General features: G+C 49.3%; 1 protein-coding gene across 14 annotated transcripts in view; it reads left to right on the top strand.

Annotated features, from left to right (window-relative positions):
* Positions 1-22770, top strand: part of UBR4 (ubiquitin protein ligase E3 component n-recognin 4) — a 154373-nt gene that overhangs the window by 49245 nt on the left and 82358 nt on the right. For 4 of the 14 annotated variants that reach the window (XM_083453526.1, XM_083453536.1, XM_083453532.1 and 1 more), the window contains exons 41-52: positions 172-330; positions 1068-1220; positions 1671-1898; positions 3818-3975; positions 4602-4773; positions 5527-5743; positions 8331-8494; positions 9236-9452; positions 10920-11136; positions 14204-14236; positions 18259-18322; positions 20325-20459. In XM_083453526.1, the coding sequence (XP_083309652.1) occupies positions 172-330; positions 1068-1220; positions 1671-1898; positions 3818-3975; positions 4602-4773; positions 5527-5743; positions 8331-8494; positions 9236-9452; positions 10920-11136; positions 14204-14236; positions 18259-18322; positions 20325-20459 (1917 nt within the window). The remainder of the gene's footprint in view (positions 1-171; positions 331-1067; positions 1221-1670; positions 1899-3817; positions 3976-4601; positions 4774-5526; positions 5744-8330; positions 8495-9235; positions 9453-10919; positions 11137-14203; positions 14237-18258; positions 18323-20324; positions 20460-22770) is intronic. The other 10 variants (XM_083453539.1, XM_083453535.1, XM_083453537.1 and 7 more) reach the window with 3 other exon arrangements.

Below are 22770 nucleotides of genomic sequence, written 5' to 3'. Positions count from 1 at the left end.
AGCTCTGTGCATTTTACATAGTCCTGTAGTGAGGTCTGGGAAACTTTCATGACCATAATGGTACCGTAGAGATGAAGCTGGCAATTCTGGGCTATTCGGTTCCCATTCAAGTGCCGAAGCGCCACACTCTCTCTGCAACGCCTCATGTTTGCATTTTGCTCTTAAATGCAGATCACGGTCTTGCAACTCTCGGCGTTGCTGAAGCAAGCCGACTCCAGCAAACGGAAACTGACCCTGACTCGCCTGGCGTCCGCCCCGGTTCCCTTCACTGTGCTGAGCCTGACGGGGAATCCTTGCAAGGAGGACTACCTGGCTGTGTGTGGGCTGAAGGTAAAAAGCATGGCAGCAGCCTCTGGGGCCGCAGCACCGCTGCCTCTCTTGGCATGACTATATTGGGTCCGTTCATTGCAGTGGGATAAAATATTTTCTCTCTCCATTTTAAAAAAAAGAAAACAAAAAAGCTACCTTGACATAGTAAAAGAGTGTAAACATAGGACAGCTTGGAAGAGATGCCTCATGTAGTGGTGGTTAGAACCTGGGGGTGGTTTGAACCAGGGGGGTTTGAACCGGGGAGAGATCTGGGTTCAAACCCCCACTTGGCCCTGAAGTTCACTTCTCAGCCTAACCTACCTCACAGGGTTGTTGTGGGAATTAATTAAGGAGAAGAACAACAGCCATGTGCGCCACCTTGAGCTCCTTATAGAAAAAGTGGGATAGAAATGCAATCCATCAATCATTTTCCAGTTTATGTACTGTATTTTTCGCTCTATAAGACGCACCAGATCACAAGACGCACCTAGTTTTTGGAGGAGGAAAACAAGAAAAAAAATATTCTGAATCTCAGAAGCCAGAGCAGCAAGAGGGATTGCTGCGCAGTGAAAGCAGCAATCCCTCTTGCTGTCCTGGCTTCTGGGATAGCTGCGCAGCCTACATTCTCTCCACATTTCCCCTTACTTTTTAGGAGGGAAAAAGTGAGTCTTAAAGAGCAAAAAAGACGGTATATTAACAACTTATGCATTCTCTCCAGCATTTAATCGGTTTATTTCAATTTCTCTCTCTCTTGACAGGACTGCCATGTGCTCACCTTCAGCAGCTCTGGATCTGTCTCGGACCACCTGGTCCTTCACCCCCAGCTGGCCACGGGCAACTTCATCATCAAAGCTGTGTGGCTGCCAGGCTCACAGACAGAGCTCGCCATCGTCACCGCGGATTTTGTGAAGGTGCAGTGAAGTTGGGAAACAGGTTGGGGGCAAAGGACGGGACCTTTTAGGGTCTGATCTAGAGAGGGTTGCCGTTGTGCTGTTCCTCAGCTGAGTATCCTGGACCCAAGCTGCTAAGGGCATTGTAAATTAATGCGATTTTTTTTTTAACCCGGCCCCATAACATGTGGGCAGACACTGCCAACTTTGGAGCAATGGAGTTATGTCCTGGTGGTAGTCTGTCCCCATCGACAGTCTAGCCCACAGCATTTTGACTCAGCTGGAGCCTGTTCTCATAGTGGCCAACCAGATGCCCCAAGGGAAACCCAGAAGTTAGACCTGAGCATTGCAGTGCTCTCCCCATTTGAGATTCCCAGCAATTGGCTTTTAGTCCATCAGCATGCATCTAGCTTCTGACTGTAGCCCTTTTTGTTGGCCCCAAACTACTGACTGTCCCTTCTGTTCCAACAGATTTATGACCTCTCAGTGGATGCCTTGAGCCCGACTTTCTACTTCCTGCTGCCCAGCTCTAAGATCAGGGACATTACTTTCCTGTTCAACGAAGAGGGCAAGAACATTGTGGTCATCATGTCGTCTGCCGGCTACATCTACACCCAGCTCATGGAGGAAGCCAGCAGCGCCCAGCATGGCCCTTTCTATGTCACCAATGTCCTAGAAATCTCACACGATGACCTGAAGGTAACACAGCACTGCATTTTATATTTCTGGTACCTGGATCGATGAAGGTTTCACAATACGACACCCCTAACTATGATCAAGTTAAAAAAGCACAGGTCCCTTGCGGGGCGCCACTTTCTACATCTCTCCATTTGGAGAACTGTCCATTTCTTCATATTTTTTGCTTCCTGCTACTTAACCAGTTCCTGATCCACAAGAAGAACTCTCCTGTTATTCCTTGACTGCTAAGCTTACTCAGGAGTCTTTGGTGAGGCACTTCTTTTTGAAGGTCCAAGTATACCATCTCTGCAGCTTGTTAACACTCTCAAAGAACTCAATAGGTTTGTGAGTCAGGGCTCTGCTTCAGCAAGGCTTGTTTTTCTACATACAGTGGTGCCTCGCAAGACGAAAAGAATCTGTTCCGCGAGTCTCTTCGTCTTGCGGTTTTTTTCGTCTTGCGAGGCAAGCCCATTAGCGGATTAGCGCTATTAGCGCTATTAGCACTATTAGCAGTTTAGCGGCTATTAGCGGCTATTAAAGGCTTAAGGGATTAGCGGATTAGCTGCTAAAAGGCTATTAGCGGCTATTAAAGGCTTAAGGGATTAGCAGATTAGCTGCTAAAAGGCTATTAGCGGCTTAGATCAGCTGATAAGCGGCTTAGATCAGCTGTTAAGCGGCTTAGCGATCAGCTGTTAAGCGGCTTAGCGATCAGCTGTTAAGCGGCTTAGCGAACAGCTGTTAAGTGGCTTAGGGGCTTGGGAAAAAAGGGGGGGAGGGGAAAAAGACCCCAGGAATCGCAAGACATTTTCATCTTGCGAAGCAAGCCCATAGCAAATTCGTTTTGCGAAGCACTTCCAAAACGGAAAACCCTTTCATCTAGCGGGTTTTCCGTCTTGCGATGCATTCGTCTTGCGGGGCACCACTGTACTTGGTTATTTTATCCTTATCAATACTTTCCACCAGTTTTTCCAGTTAAGCTAACAGGACTGCAATTCACAGCATTCACCCTCCCCCCCCCCCCAATGCCCTGATCCTGTTTCAGTCTCTTCCCCTTCTGGAACATGTCTCCTGGCATCCAGCAAAATGTGGCCGTGCGTTTAAGAGGGTATGTTCAGTATAGCAAGCGCAAATGGAAATTGAGCAGGAAGATCAACAGGTTATTGTGCATTCCTGAGAGGATATTTTCCTGCGTTGTCCCCAACCCAGCCCCACACAGAGTAGACCCATTTAAATTACTTGACCCAGTCGCTAAAAACTGCAGGAGGGGAAAGTGCTTTTGTGGTCAGGTCCTGCTTACGGGTTGGGGCATCTGGGTGGCCACTGTGAAAACAGGATGCCAGGCTAGATGGGCCACTGGCCTGATCCAGCAGTTTCCTAAGTTTTCATGCCTCTTCATTTCAGTGGATCTCCTCTAAAGTGGGACTCACATTCCTAGAATCAGAGAATTGTAGAGTTGGAGGGAACCCTGAGGATCATCTAATCCAGCGGTTCTCAACCTGTGGGTCCCCAGATGTTGTTGGACTACAACTCCCATCAACTCTGAGCTCTGGCCTTGCTAGCTAGCGGTGATGGGAGTTGTAGTTCAACAAATATCTGGGGACCCACAAGTTGAGAAAGGCTGATCTAGTGTGACTCCCTGCAATGCAGGAATGTAAAGCTGTCCCATTGGATTGGATGCAACCCTGAGAACTTTTGCTGGCGTTGCTGGCGCTTGCGGGGACTCCCTTGGCGACCCCTGGTCTTGCCACTGCATCACCCTTGACATCCCTTCCTCTCACAAGCAGTTTGGCCTCAGGAGGGCTCATGCACTTCCTCAAATGCCACTTCAAAGCAGTGTTTGGGTTAGGGAAAGCGTTTCCCAGTTTGCCTTTTTAGCCTTCACCGTCCCGAGTCGCATCCCGAGGTTTTCAGGTCCTGACATGCCTCTTTTCTCCCTGCAGGACAGCAACGGTCAGGTGGCCGGAGGCGGTGTTTCTGTCTACTATTCCCACGTCCTGCAGATGCTGTTCTTCAGCTACTGCCAAGGCAAGTCCTTTGCGGCCACCGTCAGCCGGGCCACACTGGAAGTGATGCGCCTCTTCCCCATCAACGTCAAAAGGTGAGGCCAGCTCCCCTACCTCCTGCTCCTGTGAAGTTTTGTGAGGTGGCTGTTGGAACACCTTTCTATACAGTAGGCTTGGAGCATAGGGACATAGGAAATTGCTTTCTACTGAGCCGGACCACTGGTCCCCCTAGCTCAGTACAGTCTGCACTGACTGGCAGCTGCTCTCCTTAGTTCCAGGCGGGGAACATTCCCAGAGATACCGAGGAGTGAGTCCATGGGGTTTTGAACCTGAGACTTCAGACATTCTTCCACCGAGCTATAACTCTTCCTTTAGAACACAGGAATGTAGGAAAATGTCCTCTGCATTGTCGACACTGATTGACAGCAGCTCTCCAGAGTTTCAGACATGGGACATTCCCAGCCGTACCAGGAGATGCTGCGAGATATTGAGCCTGGGACTTTCTGCTTGCAAGGCAGATGCTCTGCCGCTGAGCTAGGACCCTCATACCATAGCTGCCTTATACTGAGGCAGACCATCAAGTTCAGTATTGCCTACACTGACTGGCAGCGGCTCTCCCTAGTTTCAGGCAGGGAACATTCCCTGATATACTGAGGAGTGAGCCACCAGTCCACGGTTGCCTCTGCTTGTGATGCTAGACTGACTTTACCTACCCTTGCAGCTCCAACGGGGGCAGCAAGACCTCCCCAGCACTCTGCCAGTGGTCAGAGGTGATGAACCACCCTGGCCTGGTGTGCTGTGTGCAGCAGACGACCGGCGTCCCTCTGGTGGTGATGGTGAAGCCAGACACTTTCCTGATCCAGGAAATTAAAACCTTACCAGCTAAAGCAAAGGTCAGTTTATTTGCTTTTTTGTCTTCAGACTCCTCCTCCCTTTGGGCAGTTTCCATAGGTGACAGGGAAAGCAAAAGGGGAGGGGGTTCTCTCAAATCAGGGAGGAAGAAAAGAACAAGAGCACCCAGTAAACCGAGTAGAATTACAATGAATGGAAAATTGCACAGCCTGATAGCGTAAAAATGTAACATCAAATCGGCTTGCAGAGTAGCACCATGTTCCAAATGCTGTGTCTTAGCATAGGATTTTATTTGCCAAAGAATAACTTACCAGCTTGCTGGTGATTCTGTGAATCATGATTTTCTAGATGGGCTCCATCACATTGTATTTGACACTGTTTTTTTGTAATATTTATACGTTCAGGTAGTGCATATCTCTCAATTTCTTGCAATGGGTGGTGGACAGAGAAGCAGATCTAGCTGTCTTCTTACCTCCTCACCCCCCACGTCTGTTTTAAACTTACTGAGTTCCATATTTCATTAAGTAGTTTAAATGCATATGAAGATCTGCTGGGCTACGACTCCCTTTCATGCCTGACCACTGGCCGTGATGCCTGGGGTTGATGGGGAGCCACACAGATTCCCCACCCCAGGGATTCTGCATCTCTGAACTAGACCGTCACTTGCCTTTACTGCCCTTAGCTACCTTCTGTCACAATGCTGCCTTGCTTTTCTGCACATTGCTATACTGGTTTATGCTCACTGTTGGAAATGTAAGGAGCTGCCTACCTTTTGTGTATCTTTGGCCTTCCAGATCCAAGACATGGTGGCCATCCGGCACACGGCCTGCAATGAGCAGCAGCGGACCACCATGATCCTCCTGTGCGAGGACGGCAGCCTGCGGATCTACATGGCCAACGTGGAGAACACGTCCTACTGGCTCCAACCCTCCCTCCAGCCCAGTAGCGTCATCAGCATCATGAAGCCCGTCCGCAAGCGTAAAGCGGCGGCCATCAGTAAGTCGCTGCAAGGTCAGATTGGCTAGGGACTGTGAAGTGGTGCATACACTCTCTGCATTATGTTGTTTGGCTTACTTATCTGAATAATCTGATTTTTATTAATCATTACTACTACTTCTGTTATAATCACTATTGTTCCTTACTATGATTATGGGGTGGTTGTTTTTGTTTTCACTGCCATCGATACCCATGAATTTCATAAGCCTAATACTCTTCAGGAAATTGTATTATTCAGACGGACCATTTTGAACCCGAGATTCTTTGCACAAGCAGCCTTTATGGCTGTGTTTCTGGGTCTCATTGTTTGTCTAGCAGTCTTGTGTTTCTAGGTGGTAATACTGCATTGCAATATTTTATATGAAAATGTGGTTTGAGAATACTCAAAGAAATAAAAGCAAATGGAATAGAGACTTCCCCCTACCTTTAAAGGGGCCTGCAATCTAAAATTAAATTTAGCATAGAAGATTGAAGAGGAGGGAGAGATTAGGGATGAATGTTGGGGAAATGCTGTTACGTGTGTAGTTGGATTTGACTGGAGTTTGAGATGAGGCCCAAGGTTTTGAGCTTGCAATAAAGGGTGTAGAATCATAGAAGTGTACAGCTGAAAGGTTCCCTGAGGTCATTTATTTATTTGATTTATGTCCTGCTTTTCCTCCAAGGAGCTTGAGGTGGAGTACATTAGAATCATAGAATCATAGAGTTGGAAGAGACCACAAGGGCCATCGAGTCCAACCCCCTGCCAAGCAGGAAACACCATCAGAGCACTCCTGACATATGGTTGTCAAGCCTCTGCTTAAAGACCTCCAAAGAAGGAGACTCCACCACACTCCTTGGCAGCAAATTCCACTGTCAAACAGCTCTTACTGTCAGGAAGTTCTTCCTAATGTTTAGGTGGAATCTTCTTTCTTGTAGTTTGGATCCATTGCTCCGTGTCCGCTTCTCTGGAGCAGCAGAAAACAACCTTTCTCCCTCCTCTATGTGACATCCTTTTATATATTTGAACATGGCTATCATATCACCCCTTAACCTCCTCCTCTCCAGGCTAAACATGCCCAGCTCCCTTAGCCGTTCCTCATAAGGCATCGTTTCCAGGCCTTTGACCATTTTGGTTGCCCTCCTCTGGACACGTTCCAGTTTGTCAGTGTCCTTCTTGAACTGTGGTGCCCAGAACTGGACACAGTACTCCAGGTGAGGTCTGACCAGAGCAGAATACAGTGGCACTATTACTTCCCTTGATCTAGATGCTATACTCCTATTGATGCAGCCCAGAATTGCATTGGCTTTTTTAGCTGCCGCGTCACACTGTTGGCAATTAATTTTGCTCCTCCCCATTTTGTCCTCAACAGCCCTGTGAGGTAGGTTCAGCTAAGAGGCAGTGACTCTCCCAAGCCATCCAGTGGGCTTCAGGTAGTTTGAAGTCTGGTCTCCTGTTCTGACACTGCACAACATGCACTTTTCGCTGGTGCTCTGAGGAAGGTATCTCAGGCAGGACGAGAGAGGAGAGAGCATCATATAGATTCAAGCGACTTGTTGCAAGCATTGTTGCTTTACTCCCAACACGGTCAGCTATAGCTGGTGGTTAAGTATGATGGGGGTTGGGAAGTCCATCAACATCTGGAGGGCCACAGATGTTCCTCATCTCTCCCTTGGTGCAATTATTTTTGGGGTTATCTTGACTACCAGGATGGTGTTTGCAGGCCTTCCGGAACTTTCTCTGTTGTTCGAAATATGCATCCTGCTTGCTTGATTTTATTTTATTAGGTGGGCAGCAAAAATGTTTCTTCTATGGTTTTTAATACCTGTCTGTCCATCCTCTCTGTATACAATTGGCCTGCTACTTACGCGAGGGTTCGGTTCCAAGGGTCTGAGCCCAAAATGGCGCAAAATTTGGGTACCGCCTAAACTGGACTCTGGGTAGGTTGCAGGAGGGCCCTTCTCATGATCTTCGCAGAGAAAACCCACTGGGTGTGTGGGTGAGATGAAAATAAACGGAGAGTGGGGAATGACTGGTTTTCCTTGCTCTTCATTTATTTCCTCTCCCTGCTCCCCTCCCCCGTGTCGTGTTTCAATCACGTATGTAAAGTGAGTGAAAGTTGCAGGCCCAGTAAATATTTTTAAATGTATATTTTGCCTTTTGTCAATAAACCATAAGACGGTTTAAATACAGTATAGAACATAACAAACTACACACAAACACACACACATAACATAATACCCATACACCACAAAACATTGAAGCGGTTATATAAATACTACTCATAATAACAATCGATAAGCAGTAATACATAATAAACATAATGGATACATACTAAGCAGCAGTGTCAGATTATACACAGTGTCAGTCTAGTGATTCACTCCACAACTCAAACCCCTGTAAACTTGCAGAGTCTCACAACAGGAGCCCAAAAGTTTGAACTCTGCTCTTTTTGATTTTATATGATTTAGTGTTTTAAGCTTGATTCTGTGATGCAGTTTTGTGGAGCTGGTGGATTGCTTATTGTGAGTTTAGAGATTACTTTATAAATGAAGAGTTCTCCCTGATTTTAACTTTCAGTGTTTTTTATCTCTCTCCTACCCCCCCCCCCACTTCTTCCTCCAGCAACCCGCACCTCCACCCAGGTGAATTTCCCCATCGACTTCTTCGAGCACAACCAGCAGCTGACAGACGTGGAGTTTGGTGGTAATGACCTCCTGCAGGTCTACAACGCCCAGCAGATCAAGCATCGGCTCAACTCCACCGGCATGTATGTGGCCAACACCAAGGTGAGCATCCTTGCAAGGACCAGCCTTCTGAAAGGAGGAGGATCTTCTGGGCAGACAGGGAGGGTCACTAGTCCGAGATGGTGCTTGGAGTGGACTGGCAGTCATTTCTGGCCCATTTATTTACTTATTTCATATAATTTATACACCCCTTGTTTGTAAAATAAATCAATCTCAAAATGCTTCAGCAATAAGAAATAGAAAGCACAATAACTTAAGGCATTCAAAAGGTTAAAATACCAAAAGCAGGTAAAAACTTCCATCGACTTTGCAGATAAAAATGTTGTTTTTGGGAGATGCCAGGAAGAGTACAGCAATTGTGCCTGCCAGTTGTCAATAGGCAGAGATTTCCAAATTGTAGGTGCTACCACACTCAAAAATTGAGTTCTTACGGATTTGGGACAGTTGTTATGTGACACGTAGAGCCGTGCCAGTGCTGCTGATCGAAGCGTTCGAGTGGGCACATGTGGAGTAACACTATCTCATAGGTAAACTGGTCCCAGGTTGGTAAGGGCTTGGCCTGGCAGCAAATCAGCAACCAGTGCAGACCTCTGAACACAAGATGTTCTATGCTGACAAGGTTTCACTCCTGTCGGTGGTCATGCTGCAGCATTCTGCACTGACTGCAGCTTCTGGATCAAGCATGATGGAAGCCCCACGTAGAGTACATTGCAGTAATCTAGGCCTTTTGCACTCTCTATCCCCCCTCCGCCTTCATGCACGGTGCCTTCCCCTCTCCTGCAGCCTGGCGGCTTCACCATCGAAGTGACCAACAACAACAGCACCATGGTGATGACCGGCATGAGGGTCCAGATCGGGACTCAGGCCATCGAGCGAGCCCCCTCCTACCTGGAGATCTTTGGCCGCACTATGCAGCTGAACCTGAGCCGGCCACGGTGGTTTGACTTCCCTTTCACCCGAGAGGAGGCCCTGCAGGCAGACAAGAAGCTGACCATCTTCGGTAAGATTCCTGAGGGTGTTCCCCCCCCCCCCCCGTCCATGTTTTAAACTACAGTGGTACCCCGCAAGACGAATGCCTCGCAAGACGAAAGGGTTTTTCGTTTTCTGAGGTGCTTCGCAAGACGGATTTTCCTAAGGGCTTGCTTCGCTAGACGAAACGGCCCTGCCTCTCGTGTCATGGCGACGGTCACTGCACGCACACACACTCGCTTCCCCGCTCCGCCGGCTCCCTCCCACCTTCCGGCTGACGGTTAGTGCCTCGCGCTGCTGCCCACCCCCCTCGCGCGCTCCCCTCAGAGAGCCGTTGCCGCCAGCGCCTCTCTCTCCCTGGAGTCGCGCTCCTGAGCGCCGCTGCCCTCCAGCAGCCGCGTCGCACGGTGGCCACAAGGCGCGGTGAGTCTGAGGTACCGGCTGCGGCAGCTGTCCTGCTTCTCCCCACCCCTCCCCGCCGTTGTCAGTGTTTAAATGCAGTGGTGCTTCGCAAGACGAAAAAACTCGCACAACGAAAAATTAATTTCGTCTTGCGAGGCACCACTGTATTGACTTTTGGTCTGCAGTTTCTCTGGCGGACACCACCAAGTGAGAGATCTCAGTAATTTAGGCCTTTTGCAGCTTTTGATATACAGTTTTATGTTAAAATAAAGTATTTACAGTGTGAGGGGTGTTGCCTGTTTTCATTTTTAGCCCTGTCTATAAGAAAGCCATACCAAGCAGTTGCCAAAGAGTCTTTATGCTACAAGCCTTGGTCCACTTTTATTTTATTTGTCAATCCGCTCTACCCCCCCCCCCCCCGGTGTGCTATTTGCCATATTTTTGTTTATTGCATTTATACCTCATCTCCCAAGGGGCTCAAGGTGGCACACATGGTTCTCCCTCCCTCCTCATTTAATCCCCACAACAACCCTGTGAGGTTGGCTAGGCTGAGAGGCAGTGATTTGCCCAAGATTACCATAGCAATTGGGACATGGATGGCGCTGTGGGTTAAACCACAGAGCCTAGGACTTGCCGATCAGAAGGTCGGCGGTTCGAATCCCTGCGACGGGGTGAGCTCCCATTGCTCAGTCCCTGCTCCTGCCCACCTAGCAGTTCGAAAGCACGTAAAAGTGCAAGTAGATAAATAGGTACCGCTCCGGCGGGAAGGTAAACGGTGTTTCCGTGTGCTGCAGAAGCAGCTTAGTCATGCTGGCCACATGACCTGGAAGCTGTACGCCAGCTCCCTCGGCCAATAAAGCGAGATGAGCGCCGCAACCCCAGAGTCGGTCACTACTGGACCTAATGGTCAGGGGTCCCTTTACCTTTACCTTACCCCAGCAACTACCTCAGCTTCATGGCTGAGGGGGTGGGGGTGGGATTTGAGCCCTGATCTCTCAGCTCCTAGTCTGACACGCTAACTGCCACACCTTGCTGGCTCTCCCTGCCTTGCTTGAAAGGTACGGGAAAAAACCATGGTTCTTCTCCTCTCTTGTAGTCGGGGCGTCTGTGGATCCTGCCGGCGTCACCATGCTGGACGCAATCAAAATCTACGGCAAGACGAAGGAGCAGTTTGGCTGGCCCGATGAGCCCCCAGAGGATTTCCCGTCAGCCTCAGTCAGCAACGTCTGCCCCCCCAACCTGAATCAGAGCAACGGAACTGGAGACACAGAATCGGCTACTCCGGCAGCTGCTAGCGGCACTGTCCTCGAGAGGTAAATCTTCAGAACCGTCTGTTCCTTTTTCGACTTACCACCTATCCTGTCTTCCTGCAGGTACCGTTTATAACTCCAGGAACGTAGGAGCAGTTTTGTGGTCTAGAACCCCTTTGGATTCTATAATGGGGGGGGTGGTCAGGGCAGTGCTTTTGCTCTGATTAGGCTGGATCCTCATTTCCCCACCCTGCAGGCCAATGTTTAGGAAACGGGTGTGATTACTCTCATAATCAATCCTCTGGGGTCCTAATGATGCCGGGAGATTGAACCCACCCACTGTATTGGGGGGAGAACCCTTTGCTCATCAGCTGGTGGGCGTATGTGTGCTTAAATCTTTCTTTCTGTAAGGCTGAACTGCATGTAGGAGTTCCTTGCGTGGTTGTGGCGTGAGTGGACCAACCGAGCAAGGTTTAGCCCCCTCCCCAGCACTCAACAGCTGATGGGGATTAGATCTTGCTTTCTGCAGGAATCGACTGTGTATGCCACTTCCCTGCAGGGAACCATGCAGAGTTGAAACCCGCCCTTTGCTCTCCCTGTCAGTTGGTGACATCTGGTGACTGACAGGTGGGCGTGTTTTTTGGTCCTACAGGCCAAATCTGAACTCTTGGCTGGCCCAGATTGGGACATAGGCTGGAGGTTCCCCTCACTGCTGTAATGGCCATATTGTTGTGTGTTTGCACGTGCATTGAATGAGTGGTGGCAGGGAACTTTACAAGAGCCCCCACCCCAGTGTTAGTTCATCCCTTACGGCGCAGCATGTAAAGATCCTCTCCTGCTCCTCTGCCCTGGCAACCGAGAGGTTGTGGTGCCCAACATTCACCAGGCAAATTCTGCACATCACCGCAGAAACGTCTCTCCATCTCCTCCTCCCTTTCCTCATTTTTCAGTCAGTCGCTAGGGAGACCAGACTCTGCCATGCAGCTTTGAGGGAGAGGATGGGGATGAAAAGAAAGAACGAGGAATTAAAACTGTTGTCCCTAGAGGGCAGCAGTGCTCTAGGCTAGGGGTTTGGCAACATGGTGTCCTCAAGGACTTCATCTCCCATCATCCTCCCTGCCTGTTGGCCTGTGCTAGCTGGCTGAGACTGATGGGAGTTGCAGTCCACCAACCACTAGACAGCACCACTTGCTTTTGAGACTCAACTCCCTTGTTCTCTCTCTCTCTGTGATTAGGAGGGTGGAGATGGAAGGAGCAGCCAGTGGCAGGCATGGCAGGAGAGGACAGAGTTGGGGCGGCCATCTAGAGCCAAAAATATATACCGTATTTTTCTCTCTATAGGACGCACTTTTTCCCCTATAAAAATGAAGGGGAAATGTGTGTGCGTCCTATGGAGCGAATGCAGGCTCCTTGGCTTCAGCAAAAGCAATGCAAAGCCTCCAAAGCTCAGAGGGAGTGCTCCCTCCACGCTCTGGAGGCTTCGCGTTGCTTTCGCTGAAGCCTGGAGAGTGAGAGGGGTCGGTGCGCACTGACCCCTCTTGCTCTCCAGGCTTCAGGGATAGCCGCCTGAAGCCTTTGGAGCGCAGCGGGAACTCACACTGCGCTCCGCAGGCTTTGGGTTCCTTTTGCTGAAGCCAGGAGAGCAAGACTTCAGCAGAGAGGGAAAGCTGTGCAGCGCCCCTTCAGCGAAGCGGGAGGAGAAATGGAAGGGGCTCTGTTTCTCCTGCCGCTTCGCTGAAGGGGCACTGAGCAGAGAGGCGGAGAATTTTTTTTCTTGTTCTCCCCCTCTAAAACAAGGTGCGTCCTATAGAGCGAAAAATACGGTATATATTGGGCAGAGAAAATTCATCTGTGAGGCCAAACCAGCCTCAATGTGTGCATGTTGCTTATTTTTGCTAGAACCTGTGTGGCCTGCTAGCGTTGTGTGCTAAAAACAAGCATGGTGGTGTTGGGGGGTGGACAACAGGGTTGGTTTTGCCACCCAACTCCTCAAGGGCCTCTTGAGTCCCCTAAGTCCATGATTCGTCAGAGAAGAATGGAGGCAGGAAAGAGTAGAAGGAAAGCACGGAGCTGGACCTCTGTGTGATGGAGTCGGTGGGGGACAGGGGAAAGTAGGTGCGGAGCAAATGGATACCCTTTGCAGTTCCTGGAGAGCACCAAGGCAGCAAACCACCTCTTGGGTTTGGGAAACGTGTGAAGGACTCGTGGCTCAGAGTGTAGGATGGATACACACACTCAGTGCCGGACTCTGACATCCATTGACTAACTCCCATTCAGTGACTCCTGCCCAATCACTGACACGCTATCACTGACACATGGCTATTACAGGGTTGTGTATATGCTCTGCAGTTGTTGTATCTTAAAAATGTGAAATGATGCGCTAAGGAAAGCTCAGTTCTGTGAACCGCCAAAATAACTTAATTTCAGTCGTCTGCCAATATTTCCTCTGTTCTTCTGCAACTTTTGTTCTGCAAGCAATCTTTAGCCACTAAAAAATCTTGTTTAGCATCCAACCCCCCCAACCCCCAAACACAAACATTGCCTCTCAGTTTTTTGCAGCCGTTAACCTGCTGATGTTCAAGTGCATTTCCACACACATGAGGACTAGACACTCAAAGGAAAGCAACAATATGAAATCTTGAGATACCGAGGAAGCTAAGTTCTGCGATCTGTTTTGCTTATTGTAGGCCCTTCTGCACATCTGCAGAATTGCGGCTTACGCATGTCCCATAACTGTTAAACCCCATTGGAAATACGAGCAGTGTGTGAGGTGCCGTAGAATTTACCCTCGCCTTCTATAGCACAGAGCCTCACCTTTGGCTGGGGGTAGGGGATGCAGAGGGGAGGCTTGGGGGTGCCTCTCAGACTGGCCATTTCTTGCTCATTCTCTTCTCAGGCCTCCTCTTAATTCCTTTCAGCTAGTACAGTAACTCTTGCTTGAAATTGTTTCTGACCTTAGCCCCACTTTCATTTAATTTGCCTGTTTCTCTTCCCTCCCCCTTTAATTTTTTTTGGTATGGTTTGCTTAGGACGTGTTTCTTCGATATTTTTCCTGTGAGCTTCATATCTTTTTTTATTTATACGTGTATATACATATATATATTTTCCTTTTCCTTTGCTTCCCCCAAAGTTCTGAAACTGAGTCCTTAACCACCCTGGACCGGTTAGTATACTATCTTTTGTTTTCTCTCTCTCTCTCTCTGCACGAATGATTTTTTGCTTTATTTCTTGTGTGTGTAAGACAATAACAGCACATTGCTTTGATTTCTGCTGGTTGGTGTTTTCTTTTTTGAAAGCGTGTGTGCATAAAGCATAGATCATCTTGAAAAAGTGACCTTCATTCTGCTTTTTTTTACACTAGGACCTCTTGCATGGCAGATCAGCCAGCCAAGAAACCCAAGCAAAATTGAAATGAGCTGCTTGTCTCTTCTCCCGCTCGGCTTTCCCCCTCAATCTCTCTGCCCCTGCTCCTTTTGACTTCTGATTGGGAGAGATCTGCTAATCCTTGTCGGCAGCTATATGCATTTAATTATTTTTTAAAATATTACACGTTGCTCCCCTCCCCCCGCCCAGGAATAAAGCCTGTCTGAACCAGCCTTGCAACAGAGGCTTGAGGGACACATAACACTAAGCTATGGTTTGTTGAACAAAACTATGGTTTGTTCAGTTTAAACTATGGTTTGTTCAGCCTACGGTTAAGCTAAACTTTGGTTCATTAATCCATGGCTTGGTGTTACGTGTGAACCCAGCCCAGCAGTTTAATTCTGGCTTAACTATGGTTAAAGGTCACTCATTAACCGGGGATTGTAGTTGGTTTACAAACCTTAGTGAATGTTAACCGTAGCTTTGCATTACATGCAAACCCCAGACCTCCTACTTAACTGTTGGTAAGGAGTTGTAACTTCCACAAAGCTACAGAGCCATGAATGAAGAGCAGGGGGCAGGGGACCAAAGTGCTCTCAAGGTTTGGCTGCTCTTGCTGGTGCTTTCTAACTCTTCTGCGACGTTGCAACCTGAAGTTCAAGAAATCTGCCTGATGCCTCAGCTTCAGCTTGTCAACCATGGTTATTCCTAGCCATGGTTTAGCAATATGGGCAGGGCAAGCCCATAAAAGCTACATTTAAAAAAATATAAAATCAGTATTACATCTTCCCTCCAATAAAACCTGTTCAAACATTCCATAACCCAGCCTCCAATCATCAAATGGAACATAACTTACATGCAAGAAATCAGTCTTTGTTTCACTGTTTATGATCCTCAAGAAGCTTGGTGTGTGTGACCCAGGAGAGGGTCTTCCTCTGGGGGACCTACTCCCCACTGAGCTGTGCCTGGTGCCTTCCTTGTACAGCTTTCGGCGAATCCCGAGACGCCTCCATTTGCCCTTGCGTTTGACACTTGAGACGTGTGTGTTTTCGGGTTTTCCAATTTCTAATTTTTAAGTGGGTGTGTATCCGCCCTGAGACTTTCAGGTGAAGGGCGGGTCATAAACCTTAACAACAACAGTAATAATAGCACCCAGATATACCATTGGGGATTGAGCCTGGGACCTTCTGCATGCTAAGCAGGTGCTCTGCCACTGAGCCCCATCTCTGGCCACTTCAGCTAGCAGCTCCCTTGCCTGAACCTCTGGTCTGTCTCATCTTCACTCTCCCTCCTCCCTCCACCCCTCGCTTATCTCGTGCTGCTTCTGCATGGACCGAAGGAGCATACATTTTCGTGGGCAGGGCGGCCGTTCGGTTTGCAAGCTCTGGAGCAATGTGGCAACATGAAATAGAGCCACGAATGTAATCACTGTTTAAGAGTTTTCCCCATTGTGCAATCGGTTTGCGTAGCACAACGAAGAAGAGCGTGGGTCTGTGCTTCCAAGGAGCTTACAGTCTGAAAGCAGACACGGTGGAGATGGGAGAAGAAGGGGAGGATAATGCTGGCAAGGGGAAGGAGAGGCAGTCATATCGGTTACAAGTACTTGGGCTGCACCAAGGAAGCCGCTCCCCTTGTGGACTAGCATCTTGTCAAATCCTGAAAAGTCTGCTGCAGCGGTATTGGGGCTCGGCGTGGGGAGTTCCACCAGAACACTGAAAGAGCGTTGGTTGGATTAAGGGTTAAACTCAGTGTCAGTCCTGCTCAGAATAGACCCACTAAAATTAATGGGCATTGCCGACTGATTTCAGTGGGTCTGCTATGCATAGGACTTACTGTATTTTTCGCTCTATAAGACACACCAGACCACAAGACTTTTTGTTTATGGAGAGGAAAACAAGAAAAAAAATATTCTGAATGTCAGAAGCCAGAACAGCAAGAGGGATCGCTGGGCAGTGAAAGCAGCAATCCCTCTTGCTGTTCTGGCTTCTGGGATAGCTGCGCAGGCTGCATTCGCTCCATAAGACACACACACACATTTCCCCTTACTTTTTAGGAGGGAAAAAGTGAGTCTTATAGAGCAAAAAATACAGTAGTTGGATTACAATCCAGTCTCTCTCATTTGGTTATCTCCGCTCATTCATGAAACTCACTGGGTGACCTTGGGCCAGTCGCTGCCTCTCAGCCTAACCTACTTCACAGGGTTGTTGTGGGGATTAAATGAGGGGTGGGGAAAACCGCATATGCTCCTTAGAGGGAATAGGTGGCATATAAATGCGGTAAATAAATGTACCCATTCTTCTGACAGGAAGACAAAATAGGGAAGTATTATAATTGTGTGTGTTATAATTCTAGGGCCCAGGGCTTAAAGATTATTGTTATTTTCTTAAATGAAGTTGTTGCCCCCCAAAAGGGGGGGGTATGTGTTGAATATTTGTGTGCGGTGGCTGATGGAATCTCAGAAGCCACATTTGGGTTGAAGATCACTTCTGCCTCAGGTTTGTCAGAGCTGCATGAGCTTCCAGGAAGCTTGATTTAATTTTTCTTGGGAAGTGTTTCCGGTCCTCCTTGTCTTGATAAATTCTCAACCATTTTCTTCCCCACAACTAAAGGCATCCAGTGGTGCTAGTTTATCCTTGTTGTGGAGTTGCTCCTGGACCCCTGATTATTTTAGTTGTCCACTTTTGCACCCTTTCCCCCAGTTCTATGACATCCCCCTTTTTTCTCTCTTTTGAGATGGGGCAGCCAGAACTGCCTCCATAACTGCATTCTTTATTTGTCTTGCCAGCCTGACGTGTGGGAAGCTGCCTTACACTGAGTCAGACCCTTGGTCCATCTAGCTCAGTATTGCCTGGCACTGACTGGCAGCAATGGCTCTCCAGGATCTTAAGCAGGGTTTTCTCCCAGCCCTACCTGGAAATGCCTTGCAAAGCAGGTGCTCTACCACCGAGCTACCACCCTTCCCATAATGCAACGGGATGCTCTTTTTTTTTCGAGTTAAAAAATAAATAAATTGTGGAAGTGACGTTTCCTCTCTACAGGCAACCAGGTGTGTGATTGCTTGCATCCTGGAGAGATTTAAGGGTTTTTTTTTGCCAGAGATGTGCCAAATCTGGGCTTTTTTGAGTGCTGTTCCTCACTGTCTGCCGTCCAGGTTTGCTGAAAAAGATGTTGTAATATTCTGCATTTTTTGACGGGGGAGAGTGACCTCTTTGGGAACAGCAAAGGCCCCCTAAAGCCCCTCTGAGCTGCCTCTTTATATGGCTTTCCCTAACCCCCCTTCTCCGCAAAAGTACATGTCACGCCACCCCTTGATCTGCACCGCACGTGTGTGCGCTTCTCAGAGCAGAAGGGGGGGGGGGCGTGCTGATGAATCAGTCCTGTCAATGCCATCCAAGTTATCCCTGCTGCAGGCTGTGTAAGGAGAAACGTTCTTATCCTCTTTGGGGAGAGAAAAGCCTCTCTTTCTCCCCACCCTCCCCATGGATTTGCAGAAGCGGCCCTAAGTTTTTTCTCTGAGCGGGAGCCAGGTTTAACTCTCTGGTCTGCAGCACAATGAATGAGATATGCACGATGCCTGTGGCAGTCTTTTTTATTTTATTTTTTCATACATTTATCTTGCTGCGATTCCTTTCTCTCTTTTGGTGGCGCCGGCAAGGGACTTGGCATCTCTTAGCGCTCCCTGTCTCCCTCCCTCTCTCTCTTTCTGAGCCACCCAGAGCTGCTGCTTGCCATGAAGCAAAGAAATAAATAAATCTTAAGGAGTCTTGCCTTTCCCCACCCCCTGAAACCAGCTTTCTCCTTCGTTTTTTTTACCCCCTCCAGGCTAGTAGTCAGTTCTTTAGAAGCTCTGGAAAGCTGCTTTGCCGTCGGACCAGTCAACGAGAAGGCAAGTAACTTTTCTTGAGGTTTTGGGAACGTTGCGGGTTTAGCTTTGGGGCGGGGAGGGCGCGAGGCGGATGCACAGCAAAGGGGATCAGCCACCCTCTAAGCCCTGATCTCCCCTCCACCCACCCACCCCAAAAGTGTTCTTATTTGCTGATTTTACTTTGATGCCGCTGGAAGCGGAGATCTGTCAGGAAAGCTGCCTAGCCAAAAAAGAGAGAGGGAGAAAAGGGGTTTTTTGGAGCTGGGTTTGAAAGCCAGTGTTCAGTTCTCTGATCATTGCTAGCAGGGAGACATTTGTTCTTGCACCAGAGGGGTTGTTTTTTTTTGTGGGGGACGGTGGGCTTGTAGGAGACCTGGACTTGCTGGGTCAGACTTTACTGCTGCACTCCAAATGTCTGGTCTCCATCAGTGGCTCATTTGGGAGACTTTATAGCAAAGGGACGCGGGTGGCGCTGTGGGTTAAAGCCTCAGTGCCCAGGGCTTGCCGATCGAAAGGTCGGCGGTTCGAATCCCCGCGGCGGGGTGCGCTCCCGCTGTTCGGTCCCAGCGCCTGCCAACCTAGCAGTTCGAAAGCACCCCCCGGGTGCAAGTAGATAAATAGGGACCGCTTACTAGCGGGAAGGTAAACGGCGTTTCCGTGTGCGGCTCGCCAGAGCAGCGATGTCACGCTGGCCACGTGACCCGGAAGTGTCTTCGGACAGCGCTGGCCCTTGGCCTCTTTGAGTGAGATGGGCGCACAACCCTAGAGTCTGTCAAGACTGGCCCGTACGGGCAGGGGTACCTTTACCTTTACTATAGCAAAGGTGGAGGACCTTTTTGGCCCTGGGGGCCAGATCTTTATTTAATAACCTACAGGATAACCTTGACAGCCATTTGACCCCCCCGCCAACTCTGCAGTTCTGGGATAGGCGGGCCGGACCACCCACCTATCATCTCACTTGACAGCATTATGCCCTTTGGAGGAAGATAGTGACCAAGCAGGATTGATCTCCCCGCCCATCAGCTGGTGTTTTTTGTGCAAAGATCCCCCGAAGAACCAGTGTACATACCTGAGCTAAGCAGGATTGGACACCCACCCTCAGCAGATGGGCCAGGGGCATAGGCGTTGCTGGGGGGGGTAGCTCCCCTCCCCATCCTCAAAAAGTATTAAAAAGCATTAAAAATACTCAATTCTGCAGGGGTTGGTTATTCACACTAGTTCCCCATGGAGAACATGCGCAGCTGAACCAAGCAGGATTTAGCTCTCCCTCATGCCTGACTGCTGGGGTTACACCACCCCATTGACAAGTGGATATAACTTAAGGAAAACTGGAGCCTTCATGGGGCAGAGGCATCCACCCTGCTTTATTTGGTAGTTGACAAACACATTCAGGCCTTCCAGGGTCCCAAGGTACTGTATTTTTCGCTCTATAGGACACACCGGACCATAGGACGCACCTTGTTTTACAGGGGGAGAACAAGAAAATAATAATTCTCCCCCTCTCTGCTGAGCACCCCTTCAGCGAAGCGGCAGGAGAAACAGAGCCCCTTCCATTTCTCCTCCCACTTGGCTGAAGGGGCGCTGCGCAGCTCTCCCTCTCTGCTGAAGCCAGGAGAGCAAGACTCTTGCTCTCCTGGCTTCAATGAAGGGAACCTGAAGCCTTCGGAGCGCAGCGCAAGTTCCCACTGCGCTCCGAAGGCTTCAGGTTCCTTTCGCTGAAGCCGGAGGGAGCGCTCCCTCTGCGCTTCAGAGGCTTCACGTTGCTATCGCTGAAGCCAAGGAGCCTGCATTCGCTCCCTAGGATGCACACACATTTCCCTTTAATTTTTGGAGGGGAAAAGTGCATCCTATAGAGCGAAAAATACGGTAAGCTTCCAAAGAGCTGTGTTGTTGTTGTTTGTCTACAGCCAACTTTATGGGACTGTTTCCTCTTGTTTCCTGCCTTTCTGCCTGATGATGCTTTTGGGGGGAAACTCCCAACATCAGAGGCACCGCTAGCCCAGTTTCTGTGCCCCGCTTACAGGAGAAGAGCAAGGCTGCCGCTCAAGAGTTGGCTACCATGCTTCTGTCGACGCCAGCCCCCTCCAGCGTCCAGCAGCAGACCAAGAGCCTCCTGGCCAGCCTCCACACCAGCCGCTCGGCCTACCACAACCACAAGGTAAAGCTACAGAGCCATCTTTGTTCCCCTACCACACAAACCTTTGGGGTTCCATGTCCCAGGGGCCAATGGCTTTCCTGAGTTCCCCATCCTCGACAGATTTCTTTTTGGCTTTCTTGTGTTTCAGATAAACCCTTGCGCCTCCCTGTAGATGCTGCAGAGGGGTCTGGGTGGCTTTCAGGAGCTGTTCCCTTGAGGCCTCCCTGTCTGCAGCTGTGGAGAAGGGAGGGTCTGGTACATCAGGTTAAGTACTTAATTCGTTCCGGAGGTCCGTTCTTAACCTGAAACTGTTCTTAACCTGAAGCACCACTTTATCTAATGGGGTCTCCTGCTGCTGCGCCGCCGGAGCCCGATTTCTGTTCTCATCCTGAAGCAAAGTTCTTAACCTGAAGCACTATTTCTGGGTTAGCGAAGTCTGTAACCTGAAGCATATGTAACCTGAGGTACCGCTGTATGTTCCAAAACAGAGGTAGCCACTGCCCTGCTGCTGCTGAACTTACATCACCCAAACCAGTGACATCTGGGGCATAGCTGTCAATGTTTCCCTTTTTTTAAAGGGAAATTCCCTTATTCCGAATAGGATTCCTTGCAAGGAAAGGGGAAAGTGGACAGCTATGATCTGGGGGGGGGGGGGGGGAATACCACAATTGGCTGTCCCTGTCCTGGAACAACTCCCCGCAGATTCACACAAGTAGTAGTGGCAGGTGTGGAAGAAAACCAAGCCTTCACTTCGCGATTAGGACAACAGAGTTCAGGACAAGGCAATTGTGTTGGAGAAGAGACCCTCACCAGCATTACTCCTGTCTGAACTGATCAACGTGGCGTTCTTCTCTCATATACAATGCTTAACTGCTTTTGCAACGTTAACACGAGCTGGTTAATAAGAAAGCACAATAGACTAGCTTTGCAGGGAAAACAACAACAGGAAAACAGCACCACTGGTCAGAAACCCTCAAACATTCCTCGCTTCCTTCACCCTTTCTCTCCCACCCTCATGCTGACTCTCTTTTACACTGAGGGAGATGTGGCCTTAAGAGAGAAGCAGACTTGGGCTTATTACAGGCCCAGGTCCTTGAGACCCCAGACCTATCCATTTTGCTTCCACTAGCAGCCTCACTGAAGGGACGTGGGTGGCGCTGTGGGTTAAACCACAGAGCCTAGGACTTGCAGATCAGAAGGTCGGCGGTTCGAATCCCCGCAACGGGGTGAGCTCCTGTTGCTCGGTCCCTGCTCCTGCCCACCTAGCAGTTCGAAAACACATAAAAGTGCAAGTAGATAAATAGGTACCGCTCCGGCGGGAAGGTAAATGGTGTTTCCATGTGCTGCAGAAGCGGCTTAGTCATGCTGGCCACATGAGCTGGAAGCTGTATGCTGACTCCCTCAGCCAGTAAAGCGAGATGAGCACCACAACCCCAGAGTCGGCCACGACTGGACCTAATGGTCAGGGGTCCCTTTCCCTTTAGCAGCCTCACTGAGGTGCCCTCAAGCAGTTTGTGAGGAATTCCCAGGAATTCCCCCAGAAAACGTCTACTGATAATACAGCACTGATAATAACCAGAATGAAGGGGGCAGGGTGCTCCAGAGTGGATCCTGTTTCTGTGGGGAGGAAAAACAACAGCCGGGGGGGGGGGGGAGTCTCCTCCAGTGGACTCTTGTCTCTGGCCTTCCCTGTGGAGCGACTCGTGAACTGTTTCTGGTTAACATCCCCCTGCAGTTCAAGTCCACTGCTCAGAACGAGGTGGATGTTTGGTCTCTTGATCAGTCCAGGATTTGCTCCTGAGCCTACTCTATCTACTTTCTTTCTTTTTTAAAAAAATGATTAACAAACAAAAGTGCAAGCATAACAGGAAGAAAACAAAGAACCAGAGATTTAAGCCATAAAGCATCACACGCTGGAAGGCTGTGCAAAGTTACAGCTCAGCTCCAAAGGGATAATAAAGTATTAATGCATACAAAGATTCCTTTTACAAATAATAAAGATTTATAAAAATAGAAGTACCGTATTTTTCGCCCTATAGGACGCACTTTTTCCCCTCCAAAAAGGAAGGGGAAATGTGTGTGCGTCCTATGGGGCGAATGCAGGCTTTCGCTGAAGCCTGGAGAGTGAGGGGGGTCGGTGCGCACCGACCCCTCTCGCTCTCCAGGCTTCAAGAAGCTATCTGCTAGCCATGGGAGCTAGCAGAGACCTTGCCAGCACCCAGAAGCTTGGGGCGCGCTGAGCTCCGCACTCCCCAAGCTTCGGGATTGGCGCAGCGCTCCGCTAGCTGTGGGAAAGCCGCGCGGCTCTCCCACGGCTAGCGGAGACCTTGCC

This window comes from Podarcis tiliguerta (genome assembly GCF_965153285.1).
Source record: "Podarcis tiliguerta genome assembly, chromosome: 8".
In the NCBI taxonomy this organism is placed as follows: Eukaryota; Metazoa; Chordata; class Lepidosauria; order Squamata; family Lacertidae; genus Podarcis; species Podarcis tiliguerta.
Note: the sequence above shows the minus strand (reverse complement) of the source record. Positions and strands in the feature narration are given on the sequence as shown.